At 55.2% G+C, this 17,011-nt stretch overlaps 1 protein-coding gene across 1 annotated transcript in view; it reads left to right on the top strand.

Moving 5' to 3' along the window:
- CACNA2D2 (calcium voltage-gated channel auxiliary subunit alpha2delta 2) overlaps window positions 1–17,011 on the top strand; it is a 211,145-nt gene that overhangs the window by 171,388 nt on the left and 22,746 nt on the right. The window contains exons 5-6 of the mRNA XM_063411373.1: window positions 7,449–7,493; window positions 13,992–14,130. Of these exons, the coding sequence (XP_063267443.1) occupies window positions 7,449–7,493; window positions 13,992–14,130 (184 nt within the window). The remainder of the gene's footprint in view (window positions 1–7,448; window positions 7,494–13,991; window positions 14,131–17,011) is intronic.

Below are 17,011 nucleotides of genomic sequence, written 5' to 3' on the forward strand. Positions count from 1 at the left end.
CCAACCAGTGAGAATCTTCTGGCTTCCATTGACAGGTCCACTGGGATAGTCTGGCTCCACTCCATGCAGAGCCATGAGGGTTTGTCCTTCAAGGCACATCAGGACTGATGTGACTGACCCCCTGCTCTGGATGTCCCCAGTCCTATCCCTCGGCTGTGGCAGTGGTTCTGAGCCTGACCATCCCCAGCAGCAAATGGAGGTGCTGGGGCAGCCCACCCTGCAATGCAGTTTTCAGGTTTCCATCCTCTGTTTGCTGCCCTGCTTGGGCAAGGGACCTGCAAAAACACCTATAAAAATGCTGAAAGGTCATGTTGCATTTTTTGCCGCCATCCTTTGTATCCATCCTGGCTGACAAGCTGCCATGTCGCCTGTCAGACATCCCAGCCAGCTCCGTGTTCTCCCAGCTCTTTGCCTGGTGTGCTCTGCTTTCCTCCCAAATTTTCCTTGGGTTCTTTTCCAGACTTTCAGCCCCATCCCAGCAGCATCAGCAGGGTCTCAGGTGTCCCACACTCACAGAATATGTGGGAATCACTCCATCCTGACTGGGGGATGCTGTCAGAGTGCAGATCTGCTCTGCCAGCCACGGAATGCATCCCAGGGCAACATCACCATCATCATCACCATCATCATCATCATCACCATCACCACGTGTCAGTCTGCTGGGGCTGCCGGAGCCATTTGTGCCTTTAAGGGACACTCCAGTGCTGCAGAGATCCATCCCTGGATTTATGTGCGCTTGGCAGGATTATATAAATTGCCTTTAAAAGTTGACTTCTTTATAAGCCATTTTCTGCTTCATAAAATGTTTATTACTGTTGTTTTTCTCCCAGTCTCCTTTCTCACTGCATTTTCCATCACTATACTGGGAAGCTCCCCTCTTCCTCTGCCTGCTGCCCCTCTGCCTCCCACCTCTCCCCACCTTTTGATGTTGGAAAGGGCCCTTTGAAGGGTCAGAGCCCAGCAGGCGCTTTTCCCTTGGAAAAGAAAAACAGCCATACATTGAGCTGTGGATGTGGGTGCTGCTGGGGACAGGGTTTAACCACTGGGTGATTTTGGGGTGTGGTGACATTTGTGGAGGTGGCAGGAGGATCACAAGCACTGGACAGCCCCACGCCGCTGCCTCCATCTGTAACCCCCCTCTGCAAGCACATGAGGAATAACAAAGCCCAGATAATTTCAAGCTCCATTAGAAACAAAACTCCAGGGAAAAGGGGATCGCTGTTTGCCAAATGGGGATGGACAGGAGCAATAACAGAGCCTGTGCTCCTGACTGCCCAGGAGAGGTGCGGGGTGAAGCGGGGGGACATGGCAGCGTGTCTGGGTGCCAAACAGCGCTGGGTGCTGCATCCCTGCAGGTGCAGGATCCTGCCCCATCCTGCTGCTCCATCCTGCTGCTGCACCTGGCACTGCTGGGTGTGTGTCTGGGGGAGCAGCAGCCGTGCTGTGCCGTGCCATGCCGTACTGTGCTGTGCCATGCATGCTGTGCCATGCCGTGCTGTGCCATGCCGTGCCATGCGTGGGCTCTGGCAGCCGTTCCCGTGGGCTGGGCACGGCCACGCAGGCAGGGCTTTGTGTTCAAAGCAGCATCAGAAGGGCGAACGCCATCTTCTCATCCTCCTTTCATTTTTCTTCTCCTTTAATTACAGATCCTACTTATCGGCTGAGAACAGAAAGATTGTCTCCGTAACCTTGCACTTGCCCTTGCAGAAGGTTTACCTAAAAAGTTAGAAAATAAAATCAAATACTCTAATTTGCAGTCGTCTTGCCATTTCAAACCCAGTTTTCATTACAGCACAGAAAGTGCATTGAAGCTGTGTTTATAACCCCCTTTTAGATAACAAATCACATTTTCTTTTGGCTGGCGAGTGTGTAGAATTGATATTTTTTTTTTCAGTTTAATGGGTTTGTGTGTTCAGGAATGATCTCCATCAACTGAGAGTCTTTATTGTGTTTGATATAATGTCAGCTTTCATTACGCTCGGAGAATTACTGTGCTACAGCACCAACCTTGCTGCTGTAGCGCCGGTCTGGCCAAAAAGCAGAACAAGAAAATCATTCACAAAAACCCTGTGTCGCTGCTGTTCCCTCTTAAAAACCAGGGATGGGGCTTGAGGGGGCTTTCCCAACCCCCCACTCTGCAAGACATCTGGGCTGCCCATGGCATCTCTGTGACTGTGATGGTTTGGTGTTCGGGTTGCTGGCTTTCCTCTCAGTGCTGCTTTCCATCCCATCCCATCCCAGGAGGGACAGGGGGCTCCAACAGCCCCTCTGTGTGTGCTGCATCCCCGTGGCTGCAGTGGAGGGGAGCAGTGGCCGCGCCTCGTTCCTGGCAGCCTCAGAGGAGCAGGACAGACAGGAGGTGCCATGTAAAGAAGAATAGCTGGCGAGATGTGATCAGATAAAACATCTTCTCAGGGAGATGAAAAAACTGTTGACAGGTCACTTAAATATTTCCCCAGCTCTGTCAGAGAGGCAGAGGGAGGAAATTGCTTTTAAAAAAAGATGCCAAGGCAGATTATGATGACTGTTTCCACCTGTCCTGGGTAATGTGTATGGCCTCTGATGCTGGATGGGATGCAGGAAATTCACAGTGCTACAGGAGAAGTATGGTCCCCACCAGACCCCTTCTTGGTCTGTCCAACAGCCTGTGGTGGCTGGGACTAACCATGAATATTGTCCTCTTCTGGGGACTAGGAAAGGATTCATCATGGTGCACATGGACAAGAATAGCTGTAGCCAGTGGAAATAAAGGTTCAGCCCCTGCCAGCCACAGCCAGGCACAGCTGTGATTTCAGGTAGGAATTTCTCCCAGGAATTCATCCAGTCCCTGTTTGGAGCCTGTTTCTGGCTGTGGCCCTCACACCAGCCCACGGCAGGTGTAGCAGGAACATTTTCTTTGCTCTGTTGTTCCCCAGCCAAGAGGCTGCTGTGCCCATGGCAGGGCTCAGACACCTTGGGCTGAGCACTCACCTGGCTCAGACCTCCAGGCCCAGCTGCCGGGCTGGACCGATGGACCAGCACAAACCCATCCCCAGGGACAGCCTCGGGCAGCCCCATCCCGCTCCTCGGGACCCAGCAGGGCCTGGCAGGGCGATGCTGTGGTGGGGATGTGCTGTGTCCCTGCTCATCTCTGCTCCTCTGGCCACCGTGCAGGTGGGAGGCTGCAGGAGCTCTGTGACATGCTGCAGGATGTCTTCTGTGCAAATGGTGCAACCATAAGCAAAAGCTGTTGCTATTTTTGTGTGCATAATGGTTCAGGGACATGAAGAAGTACTTAAATACTCACTGTCCTCTCTAAGTGCTGATGGCAGAGGAAAGGTGGGCTCGGGAGCAGAGCCCCCAGTGCTGTATGGGCACACCAGCTCCTGCTTGCTCTCCCCACCCATTGAATTGCCCACAGGTGTGACCAGGCACAGCTCTGGTCACCTGGCTTGTCCCTACATTGGTAAAATGTGGGCTGGGATGCTGGTCCTGCCACCCTCTCCATCCAGTGGCTGGAAAACAGGCAGGTGCCAGCTCAGGATCCATCTCTTCTTGCCCACCACCCTCCAAGTTCCTCCTAACTGTCTGAAGGCAAACTGCTGCAGGATTTGGCTCTTCCAGAGCCAATTAAAACTTGAAAGAGATTTGCTGACCACAGGGGTCACCTGTGCTGCTCAGAGAAATGCAACCCACAGCCCGAGGCTGAGAGGGACCCAAATCAATGTGCTGCAGCAGGATCTGCCTGCAAAACTGCCCCAGGGAGCTGCAGCATCCCCAGGGCGTGTGATCAGCAGGGTGACCCTTACGAGACCAGCAATCCTGTGGAGTACTACAGATCCTGCAGGTCCTCGGGAGAAGGATTAGCCAGATTAGGTGATTTTGCAGGAAAGCTCTATAGGGGAGAGTGAGCCATAGCCCTCCTGCAGTGTCACTGCCAGCTGTGTGCCCCAGCTGGGTGGCTGGAGCAGGGAGCTGATGTGCCACCAACAGCTCCTCCGAGGCTTTTTTAGGGTGGTGGCAGCTGTGTGTGTGACATGGTTTGATGGCCACCTCGTCAGGTCACTGACTTGGAGGCTTGGGGCAGCACCCCTCCATCCAGACATCTCCAGGCTGCAGCGAGATAACAGAGCACTGACCTTTTCAGCATTATTTGTAGTTGCTGTAATTGTTTTAGGAAAAAAGGATCTATTTGAATGCTTGTAGAGGGCTATGTCAGGAGTTGTGGGAGGGAGTGCCCCTCTCCACCCACCTGAGACACCTGTGTGCCCCTCCTTGTCCTGGGCTTTGGCTCATACCTGTTCTGCTGGTGCCAGAGCAGGGTCGTTCCCTGTGCTCTCCAAAAGCTCACAGCCTGGATTTTTAATCTGCTTTTCACTTGGTGTTTTGGTGTGAAAACAGTGAAGGTGTGGAGCACAGGGCTCCTAGGAGGGGCTCAAAGGGGTGGGGAAGGAGCCAGGGTCCCTGGAGAGACTCTGGCATGCAGCATCCCCAGGGCCACCTCCAGAGGTCCCAGCTGGGTCACGCCTTGGCCAGGGGTTGCCCAGTGACACTGAACCACAAGGGTTTGGTGCAGGTGCCGTGGTTCCTTGGTGGGTTTGGTGGAGAAGCCTGGGCGATGGCTTCAGGGACAGCTGCAGATCAGTCTGGGATTCCCCTGAACTCCCAGAGTGTTGCACTGAGGGCTCAGGAGCTGAAATAACCCCGCACTTACCCACCAGTGACACAGCCATGCAGTGCCATTGTGCAGGTGGCACTTCGCAATTTAGCTCCAAGAAAAGGGCAGTGGTTATCACATCGTGGAGCAGCAGCTCCTCCTCCACAGCCTCCCCTGCAGTGGGAACCAGCGTGTGCTTCCTGCAGGCTCGGTTGCAAGAGACAGGGACAATTTTTTGCCTCAGAATCCCTTGACATCTTCCCCCCTTTGTTTTCTTTATTGGTATTTATTCTGAAAGGCTCTAGAAATACCAGTGCTGTTTACATAGACCTGGTGCTGAGTTTAACATGGACCAGAGGAGGAGGAGGAGAGGATTATGTGAAGGAGTCAAGTGTGGTTAAACAAAATATTAGCGAGCAGTAATTGTTGGACACCTTGTTGCCTTTTGGAACATCCATGGCATCTTTTTAGAACATCTCTGAGGGCTCTATCCCTCCTTCCTGGAATAGACACAGGCTTCCGAGTGGCAAGGACACAGATACCCAGCCAGCTCCCTCGGTCTCCCTTGGACCCCATGAAAAACCCCCATCAGCAGGGCTGTGGCAAGGATTGTGCAGCCTGGATCAGGGCACATCTCAGGGCCAGGCCCGCGCTGGTGCTGCCTGTCCCACACGTGTGTCTCGTATGTGGGACTCAGCCACAGCCTGAGTGTGGCTGAGATCTCACCCAGCCGCTCTTGGGGTTGTCAGGGCTTCAAAGAGTGCACGGCAAGGGCTCTGTGATCCCTCGGGGGATCGGTGGGAGGGACATCCTCACAGGAGCCCTGCTCCCGTGCCGTGGGGGCGCTGGGCCGGGTGAAAGCAGGATCGGGCAGCGGCTCTCCTGCCCAGCATCATCACCCCGTGCCCTCTCCACCGCGGGCGCGGGGAACCGAGCTTTTCGGAGGAGCCAATGGCAAATAACATGAAGAACAAAGCACCTTCTGCATGGCCGTTGTTAGTCACACTCGCTCCTGATTAAAGATCATTAAACATGAAATTAGCTCGTTTGTGTTACGGGTCTCCCGGGGGTTCCTGTAATTGGGAAGTGCAGATGGCCGCGGATCCGGGGAGGCGGCGGTGCCGGCGCGGGGCAGGGCCGTGCGTGGGGCCGGCAACGGCGGGAAGGGCAGCTAAAGAGAGGTTTTTATAATTTTTTCTCCATTCTTGTTGTTGTAAACCCCACAACATTTCACAACAAATCACAGATAATTAATAAGTGTGTTCCCTTAATGACTGGGCTTTTTAATAGCAGAAATTGGAAGATGCTGCGTCAATTTTTTTTTTCACTTTCCCCTGCCGGTGCTGTCTTATCGCAATCATTAAGAGACGCAGAGCCCGCGGAAACTGCGGTCCCTGTGCTCAGGAAGATGCTGGGATTGCCCTTTGAGAGCCCCATGCTGGGGAGGCATCGGCTGCACAGCCTGCCAGGGTCCCCTGCTGTCCCCTGATGTCCCCAAGATCAGCTTTAGGGGCTTTCCCACCTGTTGGGAAGCCGGGAGAAGGCACTGAAAACCATTCTGGGGAGCAATTCTGTGGCTAAGAGGGTAATTCCGAGGAGGGGTTAGTGACTGCCAGGGCTCTGTGGTGGAAAGGTGGTGCCGGCTGCTGGGAGAGCTGCTCGCACCTGCGGGTCCCTTTCTGCAGCAGGAGCCGTGACCAGGCTGAGGTGGATGTCACGGTGCCACCATGCCTGGCACGGGGCTGTGCCCAGGCTGGGGCAGATGTCACGGTGCCACCGTGCCTGGCACGGGGCTGTGCCCAGGTTGGGGTGGATGTCACGATGCCACCGTGCCTGGCACGGGGCTATGTCCAGGCTGGGGTGGATGTCACGGTGTCACCGTGCCTGGCACGGGGCTGTGCCCAGGCTGGGGTGGCGCAGGCAGGACAGGGATGCAGTCGGTGCCGCTGAGGTTTTGGCCGCCTTTCTCCTCGGGTCCGGACCGCTTTCCTCGTTAGGTAATGGCAGCACTAATCACCCCACGGGCTGCCCATGCCGGAGGAGACTGCCTGGCTGCGGATGGTGACTGACTGGCAGACGTGTCAGCGCCACGGCTGTGCCGGCATCGCGCTCGGTCCCGCCACGCTGGGAAGAGTCTCCGAGTGCCCTTTAATTACCCTTTTTACTGGTACACAGAACGCTGTTGTGACAGCATCGCTGCTCTCCCAATTGCCTCCTCAGGAATTTTATCAGCTGTCTCGCGTCTTGACACTCTGGGAAGAGGAATCCAAGCAGGCCTTTCTGCTTAAATAGGCTCTAAATATCCCAAATTAACGACGTGCAGTTCTCTGTGGAAGCAAGGACGCTTTTCTCCCTGTTTTTGCAGTGCAGAGAGGGGGCCTGGGTGGGCTGCAGGGCTGCTGCCTGCCACGCCGCCTATACCTGGCTCTTCTGTGGCTCCTGATGTTTGCAACAGAACCAGAGCACCCTGGCTGTGGGGACGTGGCACAGGCCTGTACCTGGTGACAGTGCAGAGGCTGTGGTCACACTGGTGTCACTGTCACTGGGCTGTTGGCCCTACAGTGCTGTGGCTCAGCAGCAGCCATGAGTGGAGGGAAGCATGGCAGGCAATGGCCAGTGCTTGGATGGATGTGGAGGATGTGAGACCCTGAACATGTCCCAAGGACAGCATAGGCTGAGAAGGGTTCAGTCCCCAGCAATGTGGTGGCTGCCAACAACAGGAGAGAGGTGCTGAGGGGACAAGTCAGGGGGCAGGACTCTTTTCCCATCCCTGTCCTTGACCGGCACTAACAGCTCTCCCCTTTCCCTGCAGGAGGAAGACATCGAGTACTACGACTCCAAGGCCGACACTGAATACGTAAGTGCCGTCTCTGTGGCATCTCTGGCACTGCCACCACCCTGCTCCAGGGCCGAGCCCCTCGCCAGTCTGTCCCAGCTCTGTTCCAGGGGTCGTGGCACGGCGATGGTCACAGCTGGTGTGACCAGGTTCTATGGCGGGCAGGCAGTGCCCGGTGTGTCGCCGTGTCCCCCTGGCTGAGCCGTGGTGACATCTGTCCACAAGCACCGGGCCTGGCAGCAGGCGGGCAGGTCGCTCTGCTGCCTGCAAAAGTTTCTAAAATTAAAGCTGGCATCTGAAATTCAAATGAGAGCAAACCTTTAATTAGAGACTGAATCTAATTCTCTGCCCTACTCTGAGCATAGCCATCCTGTGATTTCTGGCAATCAGTGCTTTACCTACGGGCCCATCAGCTCTGATCTCCCGGTGCTCCCCAGAGAGCCAGCATTTGTCAGCTCCTCCGTCCCCGTGGTGACAGTGAGGGTGACTTCACTCAGGTGCTGTGCCATGGGTGCAGGGAGCTCCAGCAGCAATGCTTGCTGCCCTGGGGCACCCTGCTCTGCCCTGGGGCACCCTGCTCTGCCCTGGGGCACCCCACTTTGCTGCCAGGTCACCCAGCTCCCACACTTGCTGTGGGATCCTTATGAAATAGGATCTTGTCAGGTCAGTGATGCTCTTGCTGTGAGGCTGCTGAGCAGAGTCCTTGGAGCTGACCAGGAGCCCCATGCACAGCAGGGCGCAGCCTTGGGGACAGCCCCAGCCAGTGCTGGTGCACCAGGACTGCTCCTTGTCCCCAGGCAGACCTGGCAGCAGATGTGCCGTGGAGAGACAGTAACACAGCGGGAGAGAACATGGTGTTGGCAGCAAACCACTTGCAAACCACGTGGGCTCATCCAAAAATAACACTCAGGTGACCCCAAGAGCATTCAGAAGGCCCTGTGCAGAAGGGAGGGGAGGAGCTGGGGTTCATGGGGTCCCACCAGCTTGGGTGACATGTTCTGCACTGACCTCTGTCTCTCCTCTTGACCCACCTGGGAGTCTGTGCCCCAGAGCAGAGCCAGGGACAGGCTGGAGTGGGGAGTGCAAAGTTCAAAGCAGAGTTACTGACTAACTGCCAGTGCCATTGTGTCCAGGCTGTGACAGTAAGAGGGCTCCTTGGCAGGGGAAGGAGCCTCAGAGAGTCTGAGAGGTGGGGTGGAGAGGTCAGGCAGATGCTGTGACCGAAGTGGAGGGCACTTGCTCTCCTGAGAAGGTCTCCCTGCCCACAGTCCCACTCAGTTACAGCTGAGGATGCAGAGGATGTCTCCTGTCCCTCCCCAGCTTGGGGGGAGCTACCAAAGGAGGGAGGAGAGGATTCTGCCGTGGCTGCTCTGGAGAGGATGGAGCTAATGGGCTTAAAATACATTAAAGGGGATTTTGGATAGAAGTGAAGGAAAAACTGGCTGGTGGTTGAGGCAAGAGGAGACAGCCTGGGGAGCAGAGCAACTCCCAACACAGTGGATGAGGACCAGGACTAATGCATCCATCAGGCTGGGCTGGGCTTGTGCCATCACTGCTGCAAGGCAGGGGACAGAAGCTGCATGTCCCCATGACAACTGTTCCCCTGAGTGTCACACCCCACCATCCTGGTCACATTTGGCAGGATTAGGAAACAGGAGGCATCTCAACCTTGGAGCTGTGCCCATGGAGCCCTCCCAGCACAGGGGGCACTGAGGGGAGGCTGTGCATGGTGGTATGGCACAGTGTCCCTGGGGACTGCAGGGCTCATCTCCCTAGTCCTTCCCCAAAGGAGCTGACATGTCAAGGAGGAACAGCCCTGCAAATCCATCACCAGCCACATCAGCTTTAGTCCTGCTCTGGGGAGATACCAAGCAAAACTGCAAAATTTGGGGTGTCCTATTGTTGATGTATGTGGGTTTGGCAAGGAGGGCACTTCCCCACCTCGCTGTTGCTCCCTTACCAGTGAAATCCCAGCAAATTTAATTCCAACAAAAATAACAGGAGGGAAAAAAAGAAGATGCTGCTGAAGTAAAACAGGAGGGAGATGATACCAGAAGGTCTGAATGGAACGTAATAATACTCTTTCCATCCTTTTCTTTATTTAGCTTCAATTTTTCTATTTAAATGGAGCAGGATGTAGCTTAGCCAGAGTTGCTGATGGACAATGGCTACTCCCCATAACTGGGGCTTATTCACAAGCCTTACACCAGCTTTGACTACAGGCAGAAGGAAATGAGCTTCCTATTCATTTTGCCTGAACCTCAGCTCCACTATCCCCCCCAACAGACTTTGGATTTCCAAGTGGTTTTTAACAAATGGAAACATCAGAAAATATTCCCAGGGGTCCCCAAGTCTGTCAGAATGTTTGCAGAAGCAAAGTTTTCACCATTCCCCACTAGCAAGGGCCATAGGGTTTATGTGGGGAGAAGTGTTAAATCAGCAGCCGGTCTCAGTTTGGTGTCACAGGCAGAACGACACAGAAATAAAATATTTTTCCATCTTTTGTGTTGTGTTCATGGCACGGGATGATGCTTGTCAAAGCTGAGCCTTGAATACTGTGCTCAGGTGGGAAACAGCAGAGCTGTGTGAAGGTATCCTGGCCCCAAGGTCAGCCCTGCAGCACCCAGCCACCCCTGGAGGTCCTGGGAGGGGCTGGTGGTGGCAGGCTCCGTGCCAGCCTCAGCCTCCTCTGTGCAGGGGAGGTGGGGCTGCCCACTCACTCCTCACCCCTCTCACTGCTCACCCCGCTCAGCAAAGAGGGGAAGGAGGGGGGGGAAAAGCCCCTAAATGTCAGCAGCAGCAGATGAAGGGTGTTGGAAAATTTAATCTTCCAACTTTCTCAACTAATGTGACATTTGGATTTCCTCACGATAAGCTATCAGCCCCAGAAGTTTCTTTCTTTTGCCTTTTTTCTTTTTTTTTTTTTTTTTTTTCTGTTTTTTTAACTTCTCTCCTCTGGCTGGTAATTTAAAAATAAATGGTCTAGAAAGATCTCTAAACAGTACCTTTGGCAAAGATTAAAAAAAGCGAAGGGGAATAGGGGAGCAGGCTGGCGGGAGAGGCTGATTGTTATTTATAACCTGGGCTGCTGTAAAAGCAGGAATGTGGCTGGAGAACACACCATCTCCCTCTTTGGCATTAAATTACCGCATTTCAGGAAAAACTGATATATTTAAGGAGAAAGACACTTCTGCACAGGCCTGGAGTTTCTCAGCCACGTGTTGGGGGCTGGCATTTATATCCATTATTAGCAGAACCACAGTGTGTTGATAGGAATATTCTGCTGGCCTTTCCAGACCTAGCATGGATGGATGCCCCTGGGAGATTGAAAAGGCTGTGCTGGGATCTCGGTGTATCCTCGATCAGGCATGTGTGGGGCAGGCTGGGGAGGCAGGGATGCTGTGGCCGGATCAGCCCCGTGTTTGTCATCAGGGCTGCCATTTAAGCAGCTGTCATTAGCTGTGATGCCTGGTTCCCATGGAGATGAGCAATGAACAGGGGGTTTGCATCTGCAGAGCTGCTGAGACCCTGGGGACGAGGCATCGCTGCTGCGCCAGGTCACATCCCCGGCTCCAGCAGCATCTCCAAACCCTGGAGACCACGACAGTCCCGGTGCCAGGGGCAGGCTGGCGCTCTTCAGCCAGCACCAGCCTGCTGGGACAGAGGGCAGGCGCCTGCCCAGAGCGTGGCAGCCTCCAGCAGAGCTGTTGGATGGTGCTGCTGGTGCTCACTGGGTGTTGGGGCATCTCTGGGTTTTGTCGCCTGTCTGTCATTTTGGGAGACCGAAGAGAAACTGTGACTGACAGCCCAGCTGCGAAAGCAGGGCAGATAGCAAAAGCTCTCGGGGAGTGATGACTTCTTGCTGAAGCAGTAAATACGTATCATATTGATATATTGCCATGGAGTCGATTTCTAATGGTGTGTAGCAAATAATATATTCGAACTGTAGCATCTATTTGCGTTATGTTGTACATACTGTAACAGATAAATAGATGTTTCCAAGTTCTTTTGAAACGTAATGATGAGGAATGCTGCAAGATCTGACTGGGGGCCTCCCGGGATGCTCACAGTTAAACCGATGTAAATTCAGAACGTGAATCATCTGCTTTGCTCTAATTTCAATTTAATGCAGAATTTCTTCCCTTGGCCTTCCCAAGGTGTCTCCTTCTATTCCAGATGCTCCCCTCCCTGCCTGGGCTGGTGACAGCTTCACCTGCCTTCATGTGGCTGGAAATTACCCCCTTTCAGGGGCCAAATTCAGCCTTGCTTAAACAGAAATAACTCAGTTGAGGTTGGGAGATTTATGGATAAAGGGCAAACGTAGCTTGGATAACATCAGCTCTTTCTGCAGGTCTGTTTGCCACATAGGTGTCAGTGATGCACAAAGTGCCCCACGTATAGATAGCTGTATATTTGTCCCCAAGATCTGTACATGCACCTCTTCACAGCTCCATGAATGAGAGCAGCCAGACAGCACCCAACCTGGCAGCATACAAATGAGCCCCTCAGAAGTGGGTGAGATCACGGAATAATGATAAACAGAGGAGCAGTAATTATATACAGTAGTTCCAGCTCCGATGAAGTGAGGAATAGCCATGCCAGCGTGGGGGAAAGAGGGAGAGTTGGATTTTCCAGCTGCTGGTGGTCACAGGGGCAGCACATGGGCTGTGGCAGGGCGCCCTGCTGATCTGAGATGGGGAGGGATGGGGAGCTGTCACCAGGAATTTGCTGGGCTGAGGGAAAAAAGGGTTTAGTGTCAAAGCAGAGTTTTCAGTGCTGCAGATGCCCTCAGGCCACGGCTTTATCCCAAAGCTTGTTTTCAGCAGGCACCTCTGTATCACTGTCTGGTGCTCGGAGAGGTTTGCAGGGATGAATGTTTTGTGTGCTCTCCCCCAGAGAGCTGAGCCCCATGGACAGCAGGTTTGTGACCAGATCCCCTCTCTGGGTAGCCCGTGGCCTGGCACGCAGCCGGAGTGCCAGCCCTGCTGCAGCATCGCAGCTTTGCAGGGGCTCCAGCATTTTTTTGCCTTTTCTCCAGATTTATGTAAAATTGAGAGCATAATCTTGATTTTGATCTTGGAGACGTGGCTCCAGGGAGTTCAGAGCGGTCCCTGCCTGCCTCCTGCTTGGCTACTGCAGGTGTAATTGAGTTCAGCATCTTTCTGGGCAGCTGGAGCCCCCGTGCCGGGGTCGGCTGGGCAGTGTGTTTACACTCACAATCCCTCGGCTGGAATTAAACCCAACCCTTGGATATCAATCCTGTTACTCTCCCGAGCTGTGGCGAATGGTTTGGCCACTCCTCTCAATGTCATGGGAATGTCACCACCTTAGTGGCTGGCTGGAGGTGTTGCAGGGGAGGTGACATTTCTCCCTGTCATCCGTGAAGGGGAAATGGGGAGGGGGCCAGGATGGGCGTTAAACAAGCTTAATCATTTACTTTCCAAACGCTGTGTTTTCCTTTAAATATATGGATTTTCCTGTGAAAAATTCAGGTCTTTGTTCCCTGGGTTTTGTCAAGGGCAGCCTGGCCAGTGGGAGAGATGCTCACAGTGGGCCACTGAGGACAGCAGGATGGGACCGTCCCCTATCTCTTGTGTTCCCTGCTGTTGTGGTACTCTGCTGTGGACAGCATGGGGCCTCCCTTCAGGTGTCTATTCCAGTTTGGGCTTGGCACTGTTGCCTGTCCCTGCCTGTGTATGGCACAGGCAGCTCTGTGTCCCTGCCCCTCTTCAGCAGGGATGTAGCTCCAGGAGCACAAAGAGCAGGTGCTGCAGCATCCTCCTCTCCCTCCTTCCTTTCCTGAGCATCTCCCAGCTGGCTGCAAACAGCCTTCCCCAGCTGCTGGGCTCGTGGGGAAGCTCAGAGCCAGCACCTTCTCCTAGGTTTCTTTGCTCCTGGTGGGGTGGCAGAGCCAATTTCTCCAGCTCTGCAGTGAGCCCACCCCCGTTTTTGCTCTTCCCACCATGGCCCCATGCCTCAGCTCCCACCCTGTCCCGTCTGCAACCACCCAGCTGTTCTGCCTGCACCAGCTCAGCCCTGCCTGCCCTTCCAGAAGGATTTTACCCTCAGTGCCGTGCTGGCAGCAGGGCTGGGGAATGGAGAGGAGGGCTGGGAAGGTGAGGAAATGTGTTCCAGCACCAGCAGTGGGGAATTCGCCATCTCTCCACCATAATTAAATATTGTTTGCATTGCTTATTGACAGAGCGCTAAGCTGTACTCTGTTTTAATTTGCTCTTTGATAGTTGCCTTTTGCTGCTAATTGATTTTCAAGGCCCTTTTTTGATTTTTTTTCCCTATGTCTGATTTAATACCTGCTGTGCTACCAAAGCTGGAGAGGCGGGGGGTAACTGGTGCTCGCCTTTGCGCCCACCCACTCCTGGCAGGCCAAATCCACACAAGATCCAGCAGGGCTGGTCTCCCCCACGAAGCATTTGGTGATGGGCTTCACGTGGAGGTGTTCCCAGTGTCCATCCAGGGTTGGAGCCCTGGGTGACCCCGTGTGCTCTGCTCCTTCCCCAGGACGATCCTGATGGAGAAGAGATCGAGAGGGAGAAGTCCAACTCCTTGAAGCTGGAGTTCACTGATGATGACAACTTCAAGACCAAGGTTAACTATTCATACGCCGCCGTGCAGATCCCCACGGACATCTACAAAGGCTGTGAGTGCCCCTCCTCGCCCCCTCCAATTCGTGCTGCCTGGCTGGGCATCCACCTCTCCTGCCTGGAGCACTGCAGTTCCAGGGACCATCACCTCTGGGTGCCCCAAATGGATCTTTGTGCCAGGGCAGGCTGGCTCCCAGACAGGCAGGCAGTGAAACAAGGCAGAGTCACCATATCAGGATCGAGGTGACAATGTGACCCTCCCAGGGAGTCTCGAGAGCTCAGCACAAGCAAAAGAGGCAGACTGGGGATTAGGAGTGATTAGGAAAGGGATGGGGAGCAAAGGAGAGGTGGTGATCATGGCACGGGGTAAAGCTCAGCAGTGCCCACACAGTGGCTCCGATCCTCCTGCAGAAGAGCCCAGCAAAGCTTGAGAAGGCTCGAAGGGGGCACCAGAGACATTCAGAGGGATGGAGCAGCTCTGTGCAGGAGCAACTACAGAGGTAGCACCGACCTGTTTGTAGGAGGGACTGAGACATGGCTGGGCTGTGGCAGAGGGTGAAGCAGAGATGCTGCCTGTCTCCAGCCTGCTTGGGGCTGAGGTCATGGAAAGGGAGAAAAAGCAGCTGCAGTCCCGCAGGAAAGCACCCAAGGGTGACTGCAGGAGAGCCTGATGCCACCCCACAGCTAATGAAGCCCCTGCAGCCCTGTGGCCGTGCCCCTGTGGCTGCCGGAGGGCACAGGCTGCTCCTGAAACGGGGATGGGGCTGCTGGGCCAGCCCGGGAGCGGGCAGCGTGGATGGACGGGCCAGGATGGGTGGGCCAGGATGTGCCACACCAGCTTCAGTCTCCACGGAGCGGTGAGACGGTCCCTGAGCGTTCAGAACTCTCCGGTACCTCGCCCTGCTGCGGTGGCACACGGGGACAGTCGGTCTCCATTTCCCTCTAGTGGCTGCTCGGCTCCGAGCTGGGGCCGCTCCCCGATGGACGGGCATGCTCCAGCACCCGCCGGCCGCATCCTGCGCCCACACCCTGCTGTCGTGGGCGTCCCCAGCTGCCCCACACCACTGTCCCCACCCCTCTGTGTCAGTGGCACTTGCTGAGGTCCCCTGGGTCTCCTGATGGTGGTGATGGGGCCGAGCTCACATTCGTGCCCCGCACGGCTCGTTCCGGGCACGGCTGTGCTCCGAGCCGCATCGCGGCAGTGATCTCACCGCGGAGACAGCGGTGGATTAGGAATTTGCAATTAGTTTTATTACCCAGCTAGCGCAGGGCGGACAGCTAATGAAGCACATCATGCGAGCCGGGTGGGCTGCCCAGGGTGAAATATTCGTGCCTCCTCAGCCCTGCTCGCCGGCCACGGCTGGAGCCCCGCCGCGGCCACATTAAATCACCCCAGTGAGCGCTGGGACGAGAGCGGGCTGGAGATGAACGCGCTGCAGGGACTCACAGCTGCTCGGAGAGGGATGCCGGAGAGGGGATGTGGCACTGGGGGGTGACAGTGCAGGGAAAGGGGCACAGAGTGTGTGGGCACAGGGATCGGGCCCCAGGGTGCGGGGAGGGGTCTGCTCACACCAGCCGGGAGCGAGGCGAGCCCCGCAGAGGGACTGCGAGTCCCTGCAGGGCTGTGGGCGGCCCGGCGGGACCGGCGCAGAGGCGCTATCGCTGCCTGCCACGCTAATTAAACCCCGCGGCGACGCCCGCCGCTGTCACCCCTGGCTACACACGCAAATTACATCCTATATGTGTTTTATTTACTGTGACATTTTTAATTAAATATGCAATCGCTCGCGGCTAGGGCGGGGCCGGGCTTTCTGTGATAGGGACAGGGACCAGATGGGGATAGGGACAGGGATGGTACCAGCGGGGCTGGCAGCTCTGGCCTTGACTGAGAGGGACAGGAGCCATCCCAGCCATGGACACAGCGTCATCACTGTGCTCATGGTGAGAGTGTAGGAACTGTATTTGCTCCCAGGGATGATATGGGGGCTACATCCATGCCCAGAGAAGGTGTAGGGGCTGCATTCATGCTCAGAGATAATTTAAGGTCTGTGTTTGGGCACAGGGACAATATGAGTTGCATTCAGTACAAGCAACTGGTGTGGCTGATGGGCCCCAAGGGTCTGGATGTGTTAGGTGCTGCCAGGGATATCATGGATGTGTCAGGGCCCAGCCCAGTGCCCAGCTGAGGCTGGCAGCAGCTGCCCAGGGCTGCTCCAGGCAGGCAGCAGCCTGGCAGCCAGCTCACAGCCACTTCTCCTGGGAAAAACCACATCCTGTGTCAGAGCCAAACAAGAAATCATCCTAAGTGCCCACATAACAGCACTGTGTGGGCACAGCGCTGAGGAATGGCTGGGGAGATACGGATAGAGTAAATCATGGCTTGAAGGCATGGCTGCCTGAGGGAAAGACAATTCTTCAGCAGTTGTGCTGGCATAGAGGGATCCAGGATTCATCCTGGGTGAAACCTCCCCGCTTTCTGCCAGTGCCTTGGGACCACAGGGAAGGCTTGAATGGGCGATGATGGTGTTTCCAGAAGGGACAAGAGTGGGAGGACGGCTTAGGAGAGCTAAATATACTCCTCAAATGCACACTGGCTCCCCTGCAGCGCCACACTGGGTTGTTTTGCCCTATGCCAAAGAGATGGAGTTCTCCTGAAGGTTCTTGCACCCCAAAAATGCATTGAGGATCCCCCATGAGGGATCAGTGCCTGATCTCAGGGTGGTGCTGGCTCATTTCTCCTGCAGTGGCATCCACCACTGGCTCATCCATGCTGCAGTCCTGGGGCAACCCTGGGATCGTGGGATTCCCTTCCCACAGCATTTGGGGTGTCCCTGCAAGAACAGGGAGGTGCCCAGCTCCCTGCCAGCCCCATACCTGCCACACCACACTGCCCCCCCTGCTCTGCCAGCCCCCCTTGATTAATCACAGGCTGGGGCT

Source organism: Prinia subflava, chromosome 14, assembly GCF_021018805.1.
Source record: "Prinia subflava isolate CZ2003 ecotype Zambia chromosome 14, Cam_Psub_1.2, whole genome shotgun sequence".
NCBI lineage: Eukaryota > Metazoa > Chordata > Aves > Passeriformes > Cisticolidae > Prinia > Prinia subflava.